The sequence below is a fragment of the Rhagoletis pomonella genome, unplaced genomic scaffold (assembly GCF_013731165.1).
Source record: "Rhagoletis pomonella isolate Grant_MI unplaced genomic scaffold, Rhpom_1.0 Rhpom_scaffold_00002, whole genome shotgun sequence".
In the NCBI taxonomy this organism is placed as follows: domain Eukaryota; kingdom Metazoa; phylum Arthropoda; class Insecta; order Diptera; family Tephritidae; genus Rhagoletis; species Rhagoletis pomonella.
The window spans coordinates 108,453,861-108,475,544 of NW_023458556.1; the positions used below are offsets into that span (position 1 = coordinate 108,453,861).

At 35.6% G+C, this 21,684-nt stretch overlaps 1 protein-coding gene across 1 annotated transcript in view; it reads right to left on the bottom strand.

Moving 5' to 3' along the window:
- Positions 1 to 21,684, bottom strand: part of LOC118734306 (N(G),N(G)-dimethylarginine dimethylaminohydrolase 1) — a 67,369-nt gene that overhangs the window by 3,002 nt on the left and 42,683 nt on the right. Inside the window, exons 2-3 of the mRNA XM_036464027.1 lie at positions 2,613 to 2,832; positions 2,448 to 2,550 (exon numbers count right to left, since the gene is read on the bottom strand). Coding sequence (XP_036319920.1) covers positions 2,448 to 2,550; positions 2,613 to 2,832 — 323 coding nt within the window. The remainder of the gene's footprint in view (positions 1 to 2,447; positions 2,551 to 2,612; positions 2,833 to 21,684) is intronic.

Sequence of the window (21,684 nt, forward strand, 5' to 3'; positions counted from 1 at the left end):
GAAACTATTTAAACAAATACTCGTTGATGGATCTTTACACCACTTCTTACCTAGGGGATTTTTGAGTCGCTGATTACGAATCTGAAGTCACTTATCAAAAATTCAAAATGGCGAATCCAATATGGCGGACGAAAATTTTAAAAAATCGTAAGATTTCTATGTAACTGGGTATCTGGGGATTTTCTGGGTTGCTGATTACGAATCTAAAGTCATTTACGTAATTTACTTTATTTACTTCGGAACGAGCATTTTCAGCAGATATTTCTTTCAATTTACTAATCACATAATCACGGACACCTTGTTGTCTTTTAGAAGTTTCTGCAACACCAAATGTCAAACAACTCACTTCTTAAGATTTTATTTACCATGACTAAAATTTAAGATCACAAATAAACTTCAGAAAAAAATTTTTAACAGCGCTTCAAGATTCGCATGCCTGTTGTATAATTTTTTAATTTCAGAAAGCAGAAAATTCGCGAGCTACTATTTTTTTTAACTCTTACATAACCAAAGTTTTTATAACTCCAAGAATTTTTGTGTTTTAACACAAACAAGTTAAATTTCAGCTTTTAAAATTTTTTTGTTTTGTTTTTGTTTGTTTTCATATGTTAATGCTTTAATAAATGCAATTTCTATTTGAATGTATTGTCAGGAATGTATTCCAAGTACCATTAAGTATTTTAAAAACAAAAAAATTTTGACTTTCGTCCAGCTAGATCTGCTATCCGAACCACTGTGAGACGTGGGCACCTGCTTGCCGCAGACCCCTCGCTAGGCACGTCAGAAAGCATCTATACGAACCAGCGGACGAAGTCCAAAGGTTCATAAAGCAACCTATGGACCCTACAGCGAACCGACAGGGCATAAACGGTATTCACAGGGAGTCGATCTCAACTAACACCAACTCCCGACCTATGAATGCCGCTTTGTAAACACAGCCATCTAACATGGACGAGAGAGAGCTTCACCGGCCTCCGGAGACTCGCAGGCTAGGATAAATTCTGGTTTTCTCAATGAGTACCCGGCATGCAGAGAGTCACCTCACGACTCGATACATCTCTTCGCATGACCCCGAAACCCCACTCATTTATGCAACAAATCTTAATTGTTATTATACCTTTCATGAGCATGAAATGGTATTAAATATAACTTTGGTCCGATGTTTGTAAGTACCAAAATAAGAAGAGATATACCCATTAAAATTTATACTTAAATGATCAGAACGTCGAACTGAGTCGATTTAGCCAAGGCCGTCTGTTCGTCTGTTTGTATGCAATCTAGTCTCTCAGTTTTCGAGATATCCGGACGAAATTTGGTAGGTGGGTGTATTTTTATAATGTATTAATCATTTGTCGGATCCGGAAGAATCGGACCACTATAACTTATAGCTCCCATACAACTGATTGTTCAGATATGAGGTTTTTCGTTATAACTTCTCCATTTATGCAGCTAGGAACATGAAATTTTGCAATACCCATTATCAACAGAAAACTTAGAGTGAAAATTACAAAGATAGGGTTACTATAACCTATAGCTTCCATACAACTGATTGTTCAGATATAAAATTTTTCGTTATAACTTTTCCACTTATGCAGCTAGGAACATGAAATTTCGCAATATTTCCACCCATTCTCAAAGAAATACTTACAGTGAAAATGGCGAAGATCGGGTCGCTATAACTTATAGCCTCCATACAACTGATTGTTCAGATATGAGATTCTTTGTTATAACTGCTCCATATATGCAGCTAGAAACACGGAATTGCGCACTATTTTCACTCATTATCAACAGAAAGTTTACAGTAAAATTAACAAAGATCGGGTCACTATAACCTATTTATTGCCTGCATACAACCTATTGTTCAGATATGGGGTTTTACTCTAAAACTCCTTTATTTGGACAGCTAAAACCGATAAATTTCGTAAGCGATTTTATAAATAATAATACAAAGTCTACTGAGAAAATCGTCAAAATCTATGCTGTATAAGCTTTATCTCTTATACCTCCTTTATGTAGGAAGCTAAACCCATTAAATTATGTTACAGGTTTATATACCGATCACACGCAGTCAAAATCACTTAGATTGTTGCTATATAAGGGATATCGTCCAAACCTCTGATTGTTTAGATATGATTTTTTATATATGTATCTCCTCTATCTATGTATGCTGTGAATATATAAATTTTTTCAAATGCAGTAATCTGTTAAAGTAAAATTTTCAGATGTTGATGAAAGGTGTGAAGCCTTCGGTATAGCCGTAGACAGCGCTGCTCTTACTTGTTTTATATTTAATAAACACTAACACTTTTGGTGTACCCAATGATTTTGCTTGGGTTGTCCCACGTATATGATACTTTGTGGTCTGTCAGACCACAACATATGGTTAAGCGCATTTCAAGTCACTAGTTTATTATCTTAATTGAATATAGTTAAAAAAACAAACATACCAGTAAACAAAACATCGCCACCGTCTAGCAAAGCATTTCGAATGTTGGGGTTAACAACGGGTACGTCGAGTTCTTTTTTCAAAATTATTTCCATACTGTCAGCCTGGTTAAGAGAAGCAAATAATATCGTTAAATTTAAAATATCCGCACATAATGTATACCTACCTCTCTTTGCCGCAAAAAATTGTCTGACTTGCTAATGAGCGCTACTCCATTGCATATGATCGCTGCATTTTCCACAAAAACTCCCTCCGGCAAGGTTTCATCTGGTGGTAGCTCTATCACATCTAATCCAACCTCCCTCAGCAATGAACAAAATTCTTGATGCTGTTTTTTTGCTAAATTATAATTGAATTCACCCGATTGCTTCAGCGATTCTGAAATTCTAATGCAACATTTAAAAGGTGCTTAAATACTACTTTTTCCAATTTTTTTTTGTAAGTTTTATACACTAGCCAGAGTACAGAGTACAGTGTTTTTTTAATATTTGCAATGTTTTTCGTAATAAATTTTTTTCGTTAATTTTTAATAGAAATATAGGTCATTCTGCATCAAATGGCATATAAATTAATGATTAAAAGTTTTTACAAAATTTAGGAAAATTCGAAAAATTTTCACCAAAATTTTCAACATTTGAACCAAATTTTTTAGATTTTTAATGATGTTGCTCATTTTCTCCATATAGCGGATGCGTGATAGTTTTTTTGTATGGGAAAAAATACCGAAGAGCGCCGTAAAAAAATTCTCAAAAATCAACGGTAGATTATAGCCACTTAAAACTTGCATTTTATTATACTAAAATTGAGTGACCTACAAACCTGCATACTCAAAAAAATTAGAAGTTTAAAATTTTGGTAAAAATTTGTCGAATTTTCGAATTTTGAATCATTAATTTATATGCCATTTGATGCAGAATGAACTATATTTCTATTAAAAATTAACGAAAAAAATTTATTACAAAAAACATTGCAAATATTTAAGAAAAAAAGCACCGTACGGAGACATATTCTGGCTAGTGTATATCGACTAAGGCTGTGTAATTATTCGAGCAATTTGATTAATCAGTTGTACGGTTAATGAATTACTCGAATAGTCAAGATTTTGGATTACTCAAAACAATGAATAACCGAGTTACTTAAAATATAATTACTCAAAAACACGAATTTTGCTCGTTTAAACAGTTTGCATTGGAAAATGCCGTACTATGCAGTACTTCCAAGCAGTGTACTTCAGTGTAGCGTTGACATCAAAACAAAATGTTCTATAGCAAGCTGCGCAACAATAGAAACACTTCAGTATTCGAAATAGAGTTTGCTACAGCGACGACAACGCTTGAGTTCTATTGTGAAGCAAACTGTAAAACCAAAAATAAGGGGTGAAGTAAAATAAAGGCAAATCATAGCAAAATCACCGACCAGTGAATAACAACGTGTTTGTTGTAATTTTGACAAGATCGGCATGCTTATTTTCAGTGCTGCCGATCACCATTTTTATACTGCTATTCTTTGGGAAATAGTATCTAAAATACTCCATATTAGTAATTCGTTTTGTCGCAATTTTTTAAGAACTTGGTGTTTTCAGAACGATATCAATATTTAAAATTGCTGGATTTGTATAAGTTTTGTCCTCAAAATGTAAAAAAATAAAGGATATAAAAAATAAAGATATAGTAATAGATTGGCGCTTACACATATGTTAGTGTTTGGCCGAGCTTCTCCTCCGATTTGTGGCGTGCGCCTTGATGTTGTCACACAAAGAGGAGGGGCCTACAGTTTTACGCCGACTCCGAACGGCGACTGTATTTTAATGAGAAGCTGTTTTTCATGGCAGAAATACACTCGGAGATTTGCCATTGCCTGCCGAGGAGCGACCGCTGCGCTGAGTAGTTGATTTTGCTTACACAGTCAGCCGAAGCAACCAGTTTAGAAAAATTTGCTGTTGCTGCAAGCAGTAAAGCTGATGCCAGATAAAACTTTGTGGCTTTGCGTGACATTTATAACTTTGCCAGCAAAGCGCCAGACGCAAAAGGTACGATGATGTCATTGGCGGTGGGAACTGTCGCCCAGTGCATTACTTTGCAACTAGTTTTTAACCGGTTCCGTTTTGGAGTTTTTTTTATAAGAAAACGTTTTTTAAGATTGAAGTATGGATATTTTTTTCTTTTCTTTTGCAGATTCCATTTTTGTTACATATTTTATGAAAAACAAGTAATTTTTAGCAAAAAAAAAGCCGACTTAAAAAAATATATATATGTGACCTGGTCTACGAAAAGGGAGCTTACGTGCGAAAACTAGTTTTCTGTGAAAAAGCTGTTAAAAGTAAGCAACTCGTTTCGTCAGTTTCTCATTATCTCGTTAATTGTTCTCCGCGCCGGCCGTCCAGTAAGTGTTGTTGTTGGTCGGAATATTATTATAGTTCATCGTGTAAGTTGCTAGTGTGGAACATTTAAAAAAGTAACACTGAAGAAGTGACGTTTACTGTTTCTGTTGATTATCGTCTTCGCATGAAATGAAACATGAGTGTTGATGAGGAGTTCAGTGCCGTATACGGACAATATTTCCATGAAAAGGATGATGAAAACGATGATGAAAACTATGAAGAGAGCGATGATGATGAAGACGAAGTATGTGTATCTCAGGCAGAAGATGATACCGAACAAACTTTTGTTAAGATGGACCTGTATGTTGTTGATGTAAAGGAGGAGGAGCTGGTAACAAAATTTCTGTCAAAAGATTGTTGTAATAATGAATGCCATACACTGATACCACGGGAAATGATCGAGAGTACGCGGAACAATTGTTTAGAGATGTCGAAAAATGAACTTGGTTTAGTGATACTAAGTCACATCGAAGAATTATGAGTAACGAAAAGCTAGAAAGTGTATACGCAAAGCTTGCTGGGCGGAAGAAATATGGACAGAGACATAACAAAGAAAAATACATAAACTACTCAGCATTATTATTTTTGGCCCATAATACGTTTTTCTAGTGTATAATCATGTCTTTATAGCTTATAATTCAATGTTTTTTGTTCATTACCAATAAATTATATTTTGTCGTATTTTTACTCTTCTTTCTCTACATTTTTAGTACACTTCTAAGCAAGTTAGGATTTTCTGCTTTTCACCACGTGAAAAAGCACCTCATCTTCCATCCGAATCAACCAAAAAGTGAAAATTGATTTTTTGACACCTAAGCCCCCTTTCCGTAGACCAGGTCACATATATATCTCTATATATTTCATGATTCAATGATCGGATCTAAACCAAATTAGTATGGGACCACCTCTGAGACACTACCTTTCCGTTGCAGAATTATCTAAATCGGTTGACGAGTTCCAAAGTTATGCGGTAACATACATAAAAAAAATAAAAATAAATAAATAAATAAAAATATTCCGACGACCTGATAACCTCCTCCTTTTTTGGAAGTCGGTTAAAAAATTATTGTAAGCTGCACGCAACAATTTAAGTTCATTAAATTTGGAAACTCACAACTGCCTCCACCGCGATTTGAAGTCGTGACCAACGATGCTTGCGTCGGAAGTCTTCTCGCTGAGCTACTTTCGTATTGTATGAGTAGTGAGCATTTGCACATTTACACCGCTAAATTCAACTGTCCCGCTTTGCATCTGTTTTGCACTAGTTCAGAGATATGTAGTTCTGATGTACTTATGTAGTTCCGAACTAGCGCTTTGTCAGACTGTCTCTAAATTTTACTGCAGGGTCATAACAGACACCCCTATTGCGAGTGTCGACTAGTAGTAGATAAACGACTGCTAGTCGATTATCGATTTTCCGTGGTATTTTCAAGTTCGTTTTCTAGTTCAATAAGTGAGTGTGAATAGTTTATAGTCGCTCGTCTTTCTACAAATAAACAATTGGAGAAGGATGAGCGATTAAAAACTATTCACAGTAGCTTAATGAACGAGAAATGGACTCTCACAATACCATGGAAAAGCGATAATCGAATAAGAATATTTTATCTACTACCAGTCGACACTCGCAATAGGAGGGAGAGAGCAAAACACATTTACTCTCATTGTTGCGTTTGGTATTAATACATCTGTACATACATTGCATATGAATACAAACATACATGAATACAAACATGTATTGGGCATAGCTGGTATTCACTCTTCATCTGTAAGAAAACGATCTACCAATGCTCGTTAAGGACCGAAACGGAAATAGCTTTTTCACTCTTTTGCTTTGCAAAGACAATGGTTATCGTTTTTCTCTTGTACAAACCCTGCAGAAAAAAATTATCAATTGATTAAAATAACCAACTTCTAGTTACCTTTTTTGCGGGAGTTTGACATATAACTAACTTTTAATTAACTTTAAGTTAGTTGTAAAGTCGTGCAAGAGTCATGCAGACGTTATCAAGAGTTTGTTTTCTTTACAAGTTTCTATTTAAATATCCTCACAAAAAATATTCAATACACTTTTTTCTGAACTTGGCAGATTTTTTTTCGTATTCAGGACAAATAAAAGGAATATCGAAATTGTACATTACCATTTTGAAGTTATGTCTGACGGTGTTCGAATATGGGACAGCCCATGGCGCAATAAACAGGTGAAGTAATAAAGCAGCATTCTCTGTTCATTTTCAGACATTCGGCGGCCTTATATTTCACAATGCTGCCGTTATTCGTTGAACGTTTTATGAGTTGCTTCTTTGGAAGTATTTACATATATTTTAGGGGCAATTTGGCCGTTTATTACTTGCTTGCAACATTGTTTTTTCGTAAAATTTTCCGTTTGAATTTTAGTGGAAAATTTGTTTTATCTAAAACTTTCCGTTTGAATTTTTGTGGAAAAATACTATATAACTTATTTGTGATTCAAAAATTAATAATGCCTAAGCCAAGCTGTGTAATTTGCAGAAAAAAGTGGACTTACGAAGGCGTCCGTTTGTTCCATTCACCAGCGGAACAGGTTAGACTGAATAAGTTGGATATTTCAAATATTTAATGGCGAAGTAATTTCTTGCACTACCAACTTCTCCGAAAAATTATTATCCCACAGCCATGAAATAGACCTTCCAATAAATGTGAAAAAGCTATTTTTTAAGTGCAGGATGCATTTCCGTATAAATTATTTTAATAAGCGCTTGAAAGGCTAAAGGTATAATCGATTAATCTTTATAAACCTCCCATATATACCTATTTTAAATGTATTTATTTAAACCTTATAACCATTCACGTGTTGAGTTTTTGTATTCACGTTGCTGATTTCATGTATCTAATTTCATCTCTTCATACAATTATCAAGATTTGTCTATGCATCCGTCCGTGTGTCCTTGGAAGTATTCTTTGAACGAAATCTTTTTTACTAATTCCACCATTTCGAAGTGTATTTGCTCAAGACATCGAGTTGTACGTCACTGTCACTTTTAATTGGTTGTTGCATTGGGTACTTTTATTAAGATTTTTGTATGCATTTGTCGCTGAGTCCTTGAAGTATTATTTATGATAAACCTTTTTTAATAATTTCCCGATTTTAACATATTTTTCTACCTAAAAATATCAGTTTGTGCGACATTAACATGATGTTTTGAAACCGTAGTTGGACCTTTCATCTAGAATGATATAGACACTTCTCAATCTGGCTTGTCTTCAGTATCTACGTTCTTGATTGCTTCTCTTTGTGTGAACTATTCCGTGGATTTAGCACATCAATTAACTCTTATTAGCGTCAAAATCTTTATTTAAGTTTCTAATTATTATTTATTACATTGGCTGTAAAGCCTTAAAGCTCTTTGTTATTGTTAGTGTTTGCCTTTCAATACTAAATACAATCGTAATCCACAAAATTGTTTAGCTTCTACATATCTAACTTGAATAAAAAATAATAAATTATGCTTAGTTAATTAAAATGGCTCTTTTATTTTTCAAATAGGGATATTTCAAAAGTAATTTTTAATGTATGTATATGTATAAAATAAAAAACTTTAAATTATTACCCCTTTTGTAGTCAAAAAGGGTAATTCTGTTTAATATTTCTGGCCTTTACCCTTTAAAAAAATCTAAGGGGCGAAAACTTCCAATAAGGTAGTGTCAAATCTTTCTTCTCGCTCTTATTACTTCACCTGGTATTATTCCACCATGGGGACAGCCTACACCAGAATATGTAAACAAATATAAAATGTAATAAAATAAAGTAAATAAATAAATAAAAAAAAGTAAAAAAACAAAAAAAAAATTTGTTTTTCATATTGATATTTTATGTCCAAAAGTAGTTAGCTACAAGTTAGTTGACATCTAATGCAGAGGAAACCAGTTCTCACTTCTCTTTGCGGCCATCGCGCTTCAATAGTAGTTAGTTAGTCGAATGTTAGTTAGTTAACAGTTAGCTACAAACCATGAACCAAATGTGACTATTTCCTGCAGGGAAACAATTTAAATAGATCGCAAATTTTGTATCTTTGGACGAATCATTCGTGAAATGTTTCGTTTGTTTTCGAACTCTGGTTGGCAGCTTTTTTGCGTAATTGATGTTGTTACACAAAAAGGAGGGACCTACAGTTTTACGCCGACTCCGAACTAGGGATGTTGCGAATGTGGAATTTTAGACATCCGCGGATGCGTATGCGGTTGCGGATGTTTAAAGCGAATGCGGATGTCAAATATTTTTAAGAAATAATTTTGGTGAGTACATTAGGTGATTTAGGTAAATAAAAAATGGAAAAGTTACTAATTTTTAAAGTTTTTTTTATTTAGTACTTCAATTAAAAAATTGGAACATTGTATTTAAGAAAGAGTAATTTTGCTGCCTTTTCAGGTTACAGCCTGATTCCTAACGGGTCGTAAATCAAACCTGCGCCACTAAATAACTATTCGCTCGAGGCGACAAACTTGAAACTTGACAAAATTGTAAATTCTTTTCGATTGACGCTGCACCAGTTGAGAGGACTTTCAGTTACGTTTCTTTTTTTATTGCGGTGAAACAGTTTCTTTTTGGGAATTGCATCGGGGCTGCAAATGTCGGATGTATCCTCCTGACTTTCATCTTCACAATCTAGTATCATGGCGTTGTTTAAACACCGTTGTGTTCCAATTTGGAGCATACATTCTTTTGATTGTTTCAGAATTTGGAGAACCTGTTACGTCATCAGCGTTCTTCGATTTCAGTTTTTGTACTTCATTTTTAATCCTGTCTTCTGTGACTGGTTTGAAAAATGTGCGCTTATAGCGAGGTTGTGAATAGGTGGATATGGCAAATAAATTGTTAGTTTCTAGCTTAATAGTTTAAAATCGTGTTATTTTGTTTCTTATAATAATTTGAATTATGGAATCACGGACGATAAAGGTCTCAGATTTGCTTAGTTCTCGGGTGACTCCTTGTAATGGTTCGCCTGTAATAAATACCTTGTAATTTGTTTTTTTTTTATTAGTTAGTTGAGCTTCCTAGTTGCAGGCAGTCACAATTAATTACTCACCGCTGTCGGTACCATAAGCTATCAAATCTGTTTTGTTGTTCCATTCTATGCGCTCAATGTGTTTTGATATATTTTTTGAGGCGAATGAACGCAAATTTCCCACATATATATCGCTAATACTATTTTAAGAGGGCTTATTTCACATTGTTGCTGAAATGCGAAAAACCACAACTAACTAAATTTTTGTATTGCCTAAAACGATGTGGGGACTTATGATTCGATGAAATGCATCATAATCAATCAAAGTTAATTTTGGATTTTTAGTTAGTTACGGCTTTTTGTGAGTTAAGCCCTTTCCATACTATACTAACCATATATTACATGCCAAGTCCCACGCCTCAATAGATATAAAATTCACCTTGAATTAATTCTTATTTAATTTGTGAACTTGACTGTCAACTTATTTACATACCATTTTATCTCTATTTCGATGCGTTCTAATTTTGACAATTTACACAAAATTAAAATAAATGTTTTTGTTTTCGAGCTGAAAGACTAATAGAAGGAAACACGGAACTTAAGAATAAGTTTTATGAGGAAAAAAATAATTACACTAAGAAAAAGTAGAAAACAACTAGAGATGCATCCAGTTTTCTCAACAGACCTTTGACAAATAATATTCGATTCTCTACTTCCTACTTCCTATTCCTACTATTATCTTACGCTTTGACTTTAAATTACGAAAGAAGATGGACGTAGGGGACAGTCTTACCGTAGCATCTCTACAGGCAAAAAATATTGGCTAAAATATTTGTTTGCCAGATATACGTTTTAACAGTGCACTTGTACAATATTCGCAAAAGCTCCGCATTGATTATTGCGAATGCGAATGTCATAATTTATGCGGAAGTTCCGCGGTTGCGAATGCGAATGCGAATATTCACAACAACCCTGCTCCGAACGGCGATTGTATTTTAATGAGAAGGGGTTTTTCATGGCAGAAATACACTCGGAGATTATCTGCCGAGGGGCGACCGCTGTTGAGAAAAAACCTTTTTGTAATTTTTTTTTTGCGTTGTTGCTTTGACCAGGGCGCGCACTGCTTACCACTACACCACAACGGCCGTAACGGCGATTTTTTAATATTAAATAACTTTTGCTGCATTGTCATAATTACGGTGACCATCCGTCCTGTATTATACGGGACAGTCCTCTTTTTTCGTCAATTGTCCTGGTAATTTATTTATTTCATACGGGACGCCAAAAGTTCTGTATTTCTTTTAATGTCCCGTATTCCGTACTTTGGCGCCTTAATAGCTCTTAAAAATGGCATGCCTATGAAAAAGTTTTTATTTTTAAATCTGGACCCTTGTATTCGAATCGAGGAGCACATATCGACTGCTGAGTGGAAGATCGACCTATCTCGGCAGCCAGTTCGAAAACGCGCTATCTCAAAACAATTTCAAAGGTCGCCCTTGTTCAGAATTTTATTAGAAAACATTCTATCTCAGAATTTGGTTGAGGAACGCCCTATTTCAGAGTTCGATTAAAAAATTTCCTATCGCACTTCAAAATGTATTGAAAATGTGCTGATATAGGGCGTTTATGAATCGGCAGCTGAGATAGAGCGTTTTTGAAACGAATTCTGAAATAGAGCGTTCTTCAATCAAATTCTGAAATAGGACGGTTTTCAAAAGTTTTTTGAGATAGAGCGTTTTCGAACTGGCTGCCGAGATAGGTTATAATTTTATAATTTTGCGTATAAAAACTGGGTATTTGAATATTCTGAGTTGCACAAAGCATATTTAAAAGGTCGCAGGAGTAGAGCAGCTGATTTTACATTTGTCGAGAATTTCGCCTTTAAATTGTAATTTTTGGTAAATTTTTTCTCTAAAATTTTAAACTTCGTTTACGTACGCCTTGGTTTACCTATATGGATTCCAAAACCAACAACGAAATACGCACAGCTAGCTGTTTTTTCGCGGGTTCAATTACTTGTCTGATGTGCCGTGGTGTGGGGGCAATTTAAAAATTTTTTGAAGGAAGAATATATTCAATAGGCGAAACTATGCCAAAAAGCATTTTGGTGATTGTATGAGCGATTGTATCTTCAGCATGAGAAACTCCAAATAAGGCTACAATGAGAATGTTGTAAAAGTAAAGAAGTTCTCAAAGTTGGAAGGGAAGTAGAACCCTTCGAAGGTTCGCTTCGCAATTCAGTTCGTTCGGGATGCTACTCACTGCATTGTGCTTGGCCGAAATCCGAGTCTGAAAATAATCCATTGGATACCACTCGTACTTCAAAAGTAGTACGATATTTTTATGATGTTTTCCTGCGTAGGTATTTTTGTAACAAATTTTGCTGATAAAAATCCCGAGCACAAAGTACAAGGTTATGGAAAAATATTCGACAAATGTGTGATGTTACAACTGAATAATTTATGTGCTGTTTTCACAAAATATCGAATCGAAAAATATATGCTAAATAAAGATGCTGTTTCAGGGCTAATAAATGTACGAACATTAAAAAAGGTTTTAATATCCTCTAGGTTTTGTGGAAAAAAGGAAAATTATTTTTTGTCCCGTATTCGGCTGGCATAAATATGGTCACCGTAGTCATAATACATGATGCAATAATACCAGGTGGAATCAGTTGTGACAGCTCGATTTGACACTGCCTTAGCTCAGTAGAATAAGAAGAAAAACGGGAAGAAATGAATCCCCCCCCCTTTGGGGAAAAAATATATAAAATTTCATATTTTATTTGCTTTTTTATAGTATATTTGTAATGAGATGAAATAAAATAAGATAAAATACCTTTTTAAGAAAACAAAATGTGTATACTGAGAAAAAATACAAAAAAATTCAACTATATTATTAGGCAAGAATTGTTAAAGAAGTAACACTGTTTCACCTAAGGCAGTCAATATGGCGGAATTAGAGCGAGAAGTTGCCAACCGATAACACCTTGTATTATTGCATCATGGTCACAATATAGAGCCAAATGTACAACTGATATGCTAGAAAAGAGTGGCTGCATATTAAAATTAGGAATTCACTTGTATATGGGCATTCCCATGGTGGCGCACGTGACAGTCGTACGATTCCAATGTGATACAAAAAAGGAATACCATTTGTTTTCTTTAACTTTTTTGGGCCATTGTATAGCACATAATTAGCTCTATATTTAACCGAAAAATGAAATCAATCGAACTGCTTGGTCCTGAAATATAAGCATTTAAAGAGAGTGTCGTTACGTGACAAAAAATGGAAGTTGATTTTTTCTTTTCTTACAAAATCGCGAAACTCTGCGAATTGTGGATGGCTATTTCCATGAAACTTATTTTAATATGATTTGGAGCAATTCTAGTTGTTTTTAGGGTTTTTTGAATTAATGCAAATTGTTTCAATTCTCTTTTACAACCCCAAGTGTGAAACGTGACGTGACGTGGCTTCACGTGACATAAATTTCCATCGTTATATTTTTGTTAATATTGCTTTTAAATGAATTTTTAACGCAAATAAAACATGCATTTTATGTAGAATATACTTTATATTTTGACTTCAGCGCCAATTCAGGGTCAATTTATTAGAAATCTATGATTTATTATGTTTCAACCACATACGCCAAATTCGAACCAAATCAGACCATAAATACGGTTTTTCGAAATATCTCGACCTTGGCACCACCTAGGAAGACCATTTTATGCAAAGATGATTCTACTTACATAGCCAGTATATATTTTAAAAAGCAGACAAATCGGCCCGTAAATACGTTAGATATAAAACTTTTATTTTTTTTGTCGTGGTGGACCTTCCGCTGGAAACACCCATATGCCATATGCGATATTTATGTGTTTTAATCTATTTAAAAAGTCATTTAGAGTCTTATAGGAAATTGCCTTACTATACAACATTTACTTTTTTATAAGTTCTAATATATGACCAAGCCGTGTGGAGCTGCCCATACAGACATATATTCAGGATTATAAGCCTGTAATTATATATTTTTCTAGATTTATTTTGAAATAGTATGCACATACGTATTAAAAGTAGCAACAAATTAGTACCTTTTCTACTACTTTAAAATGCGTGACCGGAATAGAACTGCCGAAAAAGTGAGGTTAAGTTACTGACAACACCTTGTTATTATTACACCATGAGTTGAACTAATGGGCTGTTTTTGCTTACATTTAGCTCTAAATGCTGCTCTAAATGTACATTTATCCATACAAAATTCGTCGCCTAAATGCAACTAAATGCAACTCCATTGTTGCATAAAGAATTTAAATGCTAAAAGCAACCCTGTGATCTTCCAAAAGTGGCAACATTGCTTTTTCGCGTATATAGTGGCTAGCTGCGTTTCAGTGATCGCCGATCGAGATTTCATTTATTATTTTACATTATTTGGATAAAGAAAAGTTACGCAAATTCAACGTCGATGTGATGATGATAGAAATCTGGATCAATTTGTGATCAACTGTTTGTTTTGTTTCCTAATTAAGTGAGGAAATTTTAATTGACAGCATAGACAAATGAATATATACACAAGCATATGTTCGGTTATGGTTAAAACAATTCAAGTTTTTGTATTGAATTTTTGGTTTAAAATTAATTTTTTCCTTTTCAGTAGGGTTTTTCGCACATTACCTTCTGCGTGAGAATTGATCGTAATAGATACGGATCTGAATAAGCGACTGGAACACGGCTGTTTGTCAAAAGCATACGATTTCGAACTCGCGTAAATGTACATTTGCTAAATGCGATAGCATGAACGCTCTTCGAAAACATACATATGTTCGAAAGTGCTAAATGTTGCATTTTAAATGCAGCAAAAACGCTGCATAACGTATGCGGAATGAAATACGAACTGACGCAGTAAAAAGAAACAGCTATACTTTCGGATGGAACAAATATTGTTTTTCCACTCACATATGTACATAGATATTGTCGAAATTTCTAAGAAACATTTTTATATAAAAGACTCGTTCATAACGATTGGCCTGTTAAAAGTTTTCAGGCAGAGTGCGGAGGAATTTTTTAAAAATTTTTGGGACTTTATTGTGCCAATTTGAGTTATTATTTTTTGAACCATTAGCCGATAAAAAGTTCATTGTTATATTTAGGTGTCCTTTTATGGGTCCCTAATGAAAAATATTTTCCTAATACGTTGTACAAAACTGAAATGAATGTAATGCAAGCAAATTTTGGGAAAGCAATCATAGCCGCTTTTAATTTTCCTTTCCAAAGTTAAAAAAAATATCTTGGGTAAAGTGGTTTCCACATATTTCACTATATCAAGCAATTTATGTTTCTTGTTACGGTGTCATTTCGCTGCTTTGTGAAAGCAGGGTTTGAAATTGCCTGACTATTTTCAATGCACTCGCAGTTGCTTAAATACGACTAACACAAATAAATCAGTAAAAGCAGACAGCAAAAGCGAAGCTTCAGCTTATAGAGCAGTTTGTTTTTGCTTACAGTCAGCCGAAGCAACCGGTTTAGAAAAATTTGTTGTTCCGTTTTGGAGAGTTTTTTTTTATAAGAAAACGTTTTTAAGATTCGATTTTTGGATATGTTTTTCGTTTTTTCTTTTCTTTTACAGATTCCATTTTTGTTACATATTTCATGAAAAAAAAATTATTGCAAGCTGCACGCAACAATTTAAATTCATTAAATGTTAAAACTCATAACTGCCTCCACCGCGATTTTAACTCGTGACCAACGATCCTTGCGTCGGAAGTCTTCTCGCTGAGTTACTTTTGTATTGTACGAGTAGTGAGCATTTGCACATTTACACCGCTAGTTTCAACTGTCCCGCTCTGCATCTGTTTTGCACTAGTTCAGAGATATGTAGTTCTGATATATGTAGTTCGGAACTAGCGCTTTGTCGGACTGTCTCTAAATTTTAATGCAGGGTCATTACAGACACCCTTATTGCGAGTGTCGGCTAGTAGTAGATAAACGACTGCTAGTCGATTATCGATTTTCCGTGGTATTTTCAAGGTCGTTTTCTAGTTCAATAAGTGAGTGTGAATAGTTTATAGTCGCTCATCTTTCTACAAATAAACAGTAGGAGAAGGATGAGCGATTAAAAACTATTCACAGTAGCTTAATGAACGAGAAATCGACTCTCACAATACCGTGGAAAAGCGATAATCGAATAAGAGTATTTTATCTACTACCAGTCGACACTCGCATTAGGAGGGAGAGAGCAAAACACATTTACTCTCCTTGTTGCGTTTGGTATTAATACATCTGTACATACATTGCATATGAATCACAATATAACCAGTAAACAACCTTCGGTGAATTTAGCGACTGCCTTCCTCGGGGATGAATATGCCAGGGATGAAATTATTGGTACACACGCCTTCTAAGCACGCAGGGTTGCTTTCGAGAAACAAAAAATATTTAACTCCAAATAGTTTCAAAAAGTATAGTGTAAAACGAAATTTATTGAATAATTCCACACAAAATGGTATACATAAATGACTCATTTTCTAAACGATTTAAATAAAACGCATTTCATAACCTTTTTTGTGCAAAGGGCATGGCCAATTGATAGAAAAGTACTATGTAAATTTTTGTTAACTATGACGTGAATGAAAATTTTCATCCGGCCGGACTGTTTTGAAGTATTTTTTTGTTCTAATGTTATTACTAAGACGTCTAATAAATGCATGGCTTTTAGTTTTAGAAGAATCAAAGTCAGTAAAGACAAGTATTTTTTGTATAAGTTCTGCATGTTAATTGCTCAACATCTTTTGCACCAGAGCAACTGTCAAAAATTTCCAGCAGTAAAAAGTTACGAATTGGCACAGCAGAAATGTAAAATTTTCTCGCCATAATAAAGTTTTTTCAACATGGAACTTTTCTACTAATTGACATGAAATTACTATCTCAACGCTCGGAGCGCTGCCACTGAGGACCTTTGCCAACTGATAAAAAAGAGAAAACTTTGAAAGATCAAACAAAAATTTTGAGATTTCTCGTTGTGAATACAACGCCATAATTTTTACCTAACTCGTGGGACTACACAAAATTTTGACAGCTTGTAAATATGTATACACATAAAGCGGTTGGCGGTAATAATGAGTCAAAATCAAAATGGAGAAAAGAACAAAAAGCGTACTTTAGTTGTCAGTTATAAAATAAATCAAATTTATTTGCGAATATTTGTTTATTCTATTTATTGAAAGGCAACCACGCGGAAAAGCTTGTGTTAATTATATTGATAACATCCTGGCAACTCGCACGTAGTCTAAATTCTCAAGTAACATAAAATCCACAAAAGAATGCATTGCTTGTATTACCATCAATACGCCATGTACAAATTTTAACAACAAACATAAATATTTCGCACGAGCGTTTGTTTGGTCTTTCAACACCATTTATAATTTTCTTTTAATAAAATCGCGATTTGTCAAGTGCTTAAATTTATTTATCTAATAATAATGCAGCACACAACCCTGAAATCTAAGAAAAAGTCTGAGGAAGGCCATTAAATAGCAGCACACAACCCAGTGCCTTCCTCAAGGGTGAATAAAGCTACAACAACGATTACTACAACCACAACCCAAAAAGGTTGGCTACTGTCTATACGTGCTATACTGTGATATGAATACAAACATACATGAATACAAACATGCATTGGGCATAGCTGGTATACGCTCTTCATCTGTAAGAAAACGATCTACCAATGCTCGTTAAGGACCGAAACGGAAATCGCTTTTTTTACTCTTTTGCTTTGCAAAGACACTGGTTATCGTTTTTCTCTTGTACAAACCCTGCAGAAAAAAAATTATCAATTAATTCAAATAACCAACTTCTAAAGGGTGAACACACCAAAACTGCGACACTTTGGGAAACTTATAACTTACCCAAAAAGATTTAAATATTTTGAAATTCAAATACCATAAGCTGGCCATGACCTTAGTTGGACGTAGAAGAAATTTCATTTGAATTTGATTCCTACAACCCTATTCTGTCAAACCTCTCAAATAAATTGTGAGGAAAACAATTGTGACTTTTTTGTCAGTTCTATTTTGTGAGGTTATTCACAGCCAAACCTCACAAGAACACAGCTTTAAAATTCACCACTTGAGGTGAAAAGGGTTTTTCTGTCAAACGGCCATATTATAAATGAAAAACAGCGCGAAAGATGCAGGCCGAACAACAAGAAAAGTAAGTAATTTTATAAAATGTAAAAATTTGCTGTATAATATCTTATTTAATTTATTTTCTAGGCGATCCAAGTTCGAAAGAACCTCGCAGGAGCAGCTGCAGTATTTCATAAGTTTCTGCAAGGAGCACCCGGAGCTTCAACGAGGGAAGTTCCAACAAAGTAACCCCCAGTTAATACAAAATTTATGGGCAGAAGTGGCAGACACCCTAAATTCAATGCGAGGGCCCACTCGAACTGTGGCCAATTGGAAGGAAGTAGGTGTGTCAGTGTTTTGTATTCCTATTTTTACATATGTATATATTTTCTGTTTAGTCGCTTATGCATTGGAAACACCAGTTGCGCAGTCGCGCACGCAGGCTGAAAGCACAACCGCATGTGACTGGCGGAGGACCTCTTATTCCTGACATATCCGAATTTGAAAAGCAGGCAATCGACACTTTTGGGGCAGCAGCGGTGGATGGAATCTCCGGTGTGTCTTGCACATTGGGTCATGCGGTATTTAAAAAATTTATATTTCAATAAGAAGTGTTTGGAATTATGTTTCGTAATTCGGGAAATTGCTCAGTGATTTTTCTATGGGTGTGCGGAACGGAAGTTGGCATTGTTTTGAATTAAAGTTCCATCATTAGTACACACGTATATAATAATTTTTAAATTCGGTTAGCGCATTTAAAAACATTGAGGAAATAATTTAACCGTTCTTCGAAATTCTAAACTCTTTCCTATTTAAAGTACACATTCATATCTGTGCTCGTATGGAATAGTAGCTTATGTCGGGAAGCTGGATTTAGTATAATGCGGCATTCCCTTTATTCTGTAAACGACAAGGAATATTTTCATGAGACTTAATTAGAATATTGACTTGCTAGTATCGGAACTATTTCTAGCACGTTTATTTGCCAAAAGTTCTTCAACGGCTCGGCGCCAGTGCTGCATTTTGCTAAAGCCAGCCTTTCGAAATAAGCTACTATTCCATACGAACACAGATATATGTATATGCAAAAATAAGTATACTATGTTTTAACGATTTGTTAAATTTTATTAAGGTTGAATCATCGGTGACCATCGTTGTCGATGAGACCATTCCATCGGCTAATTCCGCTTCCATTACTCTTCAATCTCCTTTACATGAGTCTCCTTCTGCTACTACGTCTTGTTTTGTATTACCAGCAACTACTTGTCTTGAGGTTGCACATTCTGCTTCTGCCACTTCTGCTTCTGTATATTCTGATGATGCGGCTCCAGGTAGCCCCACTTCTGTAAATCGCTCAGCAACTATTTCTTCGCATGGTGTCGTGCCCAATGTTGTGGTATCTTCTGCTGTTGAAGGGAAGTTGACCGTGACAAAAGTTTTGAATACTGTGATGACCAAGGTGGAAGGTCGTGAGAAAAGAGATGAGCAAATTATCTCACAAAACGAAAATCTCGCAAATGCACTTATGCAAACTACGCAAGCGCTTAGTACGATCATTCAAGCATTGAACAAGTTGACTGAAAAGCTAGACAAATTGTAGGGCGCCTAAAATCTTTAGATACTTGATAATTTTGAGAGTACAAAAAGGTAAAATCCATATGAATTCTTTTTAATTTTAGCACATTCTTCATTAGAATCTTTATGTTATAAAAATAGTTAAAACTCGTAATTTCTGTATTTTTTTTTAATCTAAAGCTGCAATATGCATATAAAAAAGCACTAGTTATACACAGGTGGACCGATAACTTGAAAAGATTTATCTTTTAATTGATTTAATTTTGATTGATATGATGGATTTCATCGAATTACAACTCCCACATCGTTTTATGAAAAAAATAAAAGATATTAGTCACGACTTTTTCCATTTCAGTTACGAAGTTGTTACGTCTTTTTGCATTTCAGGTGACGATATGTATGTTAGAAAATGAGCAACATCGTCAGCGAAATAGTTCTTAAAAATCAACGAAATTTTTGAGCTAATTCAAACTTACACAATATTACTTAAATTGAATGAGCTATTAAACTGCACACCATAATTTTTTATAGAAAAAACGATTAAAAAGTTAGAAATTTTGATGACCATTTTTTGAGCTTTGACGAATTATTATAAATCTTGTACAAAGTTGAGTTACTTGATTTTCGTTGTGACATGCATTAGGTTTACCTAACAAAATAAATTAAATCTAATAAATAAAAATGGATGATCAATACTTGTAAAGACAAAACGGTTTTAGTTATCGGGATACCAGTGTATGTATATTTGAGTGAGACTGTTTGTAAATGATAGACTGTCAATAGTTTTAAGTGTTGTACAAAACAAAACGAACAGTGATGTTTTCTATAATTTCATTGTTTCTAACTTACGGCTTTATTATGTATCACGAACGATAGGCAACACGAACGATTCGTCTGCAGACAACAACGTCTCTGATTGCGATTTTAATACTATCCGTCGTCTTCGTCTTGCTTTTGATCGATTAGTGACAATCGTCTCGGTTACGTTTAAACCGACAAGAATGACGTCACCGCCACGCCATTCCCACGACAGCCGGTTCTACGTACCGGAATGACTCGGGTTTTACCCGACCAAGGGCTGTTGTTTCGGCGATCTAACCCCGTTTAGGTCGGCGAAATCCATCAAACGTTGTTCGATCCTAGGGCTACACCTTCTCCGCACCCTTCTGCTCAGGGCTGGCACAGAGTCAAACCCAGGGCCAGAAATCTACACCTGCTGCGTATGCCAGACACGACTGTATACAAACTCCACCTCGGTCAGGTGCAATGCCTGTGGCGGGTGGAGTCACCTCCGTATCTGCTCGGGCCTGCGTACGCACCGGCAATGGACCACGTCGTTCGTGGCCCCATGCTGTGCGAACCGGACCGCCTCCACGGCAAACCACCACCCGCCTGGGCAGCACACAATCAACACACCCACACCCCAACACAACACAACAATAGACACACAAACAAACACAATAGCACCCACACATCGCCGCCGGCAACTCCTAGTCCCTCCGACAATCTGCTGTGTTTGTCAGTCCAGAATATACCGTAACGTGACATCAGTCAACTGCAACTCTTGCCTCGGCTGGTGCCCCTTTAGGGCGTGCTCAGGACTTCGCAACACACGAGATTGGACGAGTGACTATGTGGGCCCCTGCTGTGCTGCCCCGCCGCATCCCTCCCCCGCGACGCCGCCAACCACCAGCACAAGGCAGCACCCCCTTTTGCAGCACGTACAGCAGGGGGCCGGCAGGCAACACAACTCTTTAACACCACACATCACAATCGGTCTACCAAGGCACACAAAGGTGCTACAATTTAACTGTAACGACTCCAGTGCAAGATCGAGGAGATAACTGTCTTTATAGGAAGGCATGGAATATTAATAGCTGCGGTCCAAGAGACGAAGTTGCACGGCAATTCAACCCTGTTGAATTGCGCCGGATACAACGTGCACCGTCGAGATCGCGAGCGAGATAACGGTGGAGGTTTAGCGTTCATGACGCACCACACCGTGCAGTATCGTCTCATTGAAGCAGACATCGACCGCAGGGATACCATCCTAGAATGTCAGGGTATTGCTATCCGGTCAGGCGATGTTGAGCTCGAAATATTTAACGTATACATACCCCCTGTCACCAGCTGCCCGGCAGGATATCACCCTGAAATAGGTGCGCTACTCAGAGGTGAAAA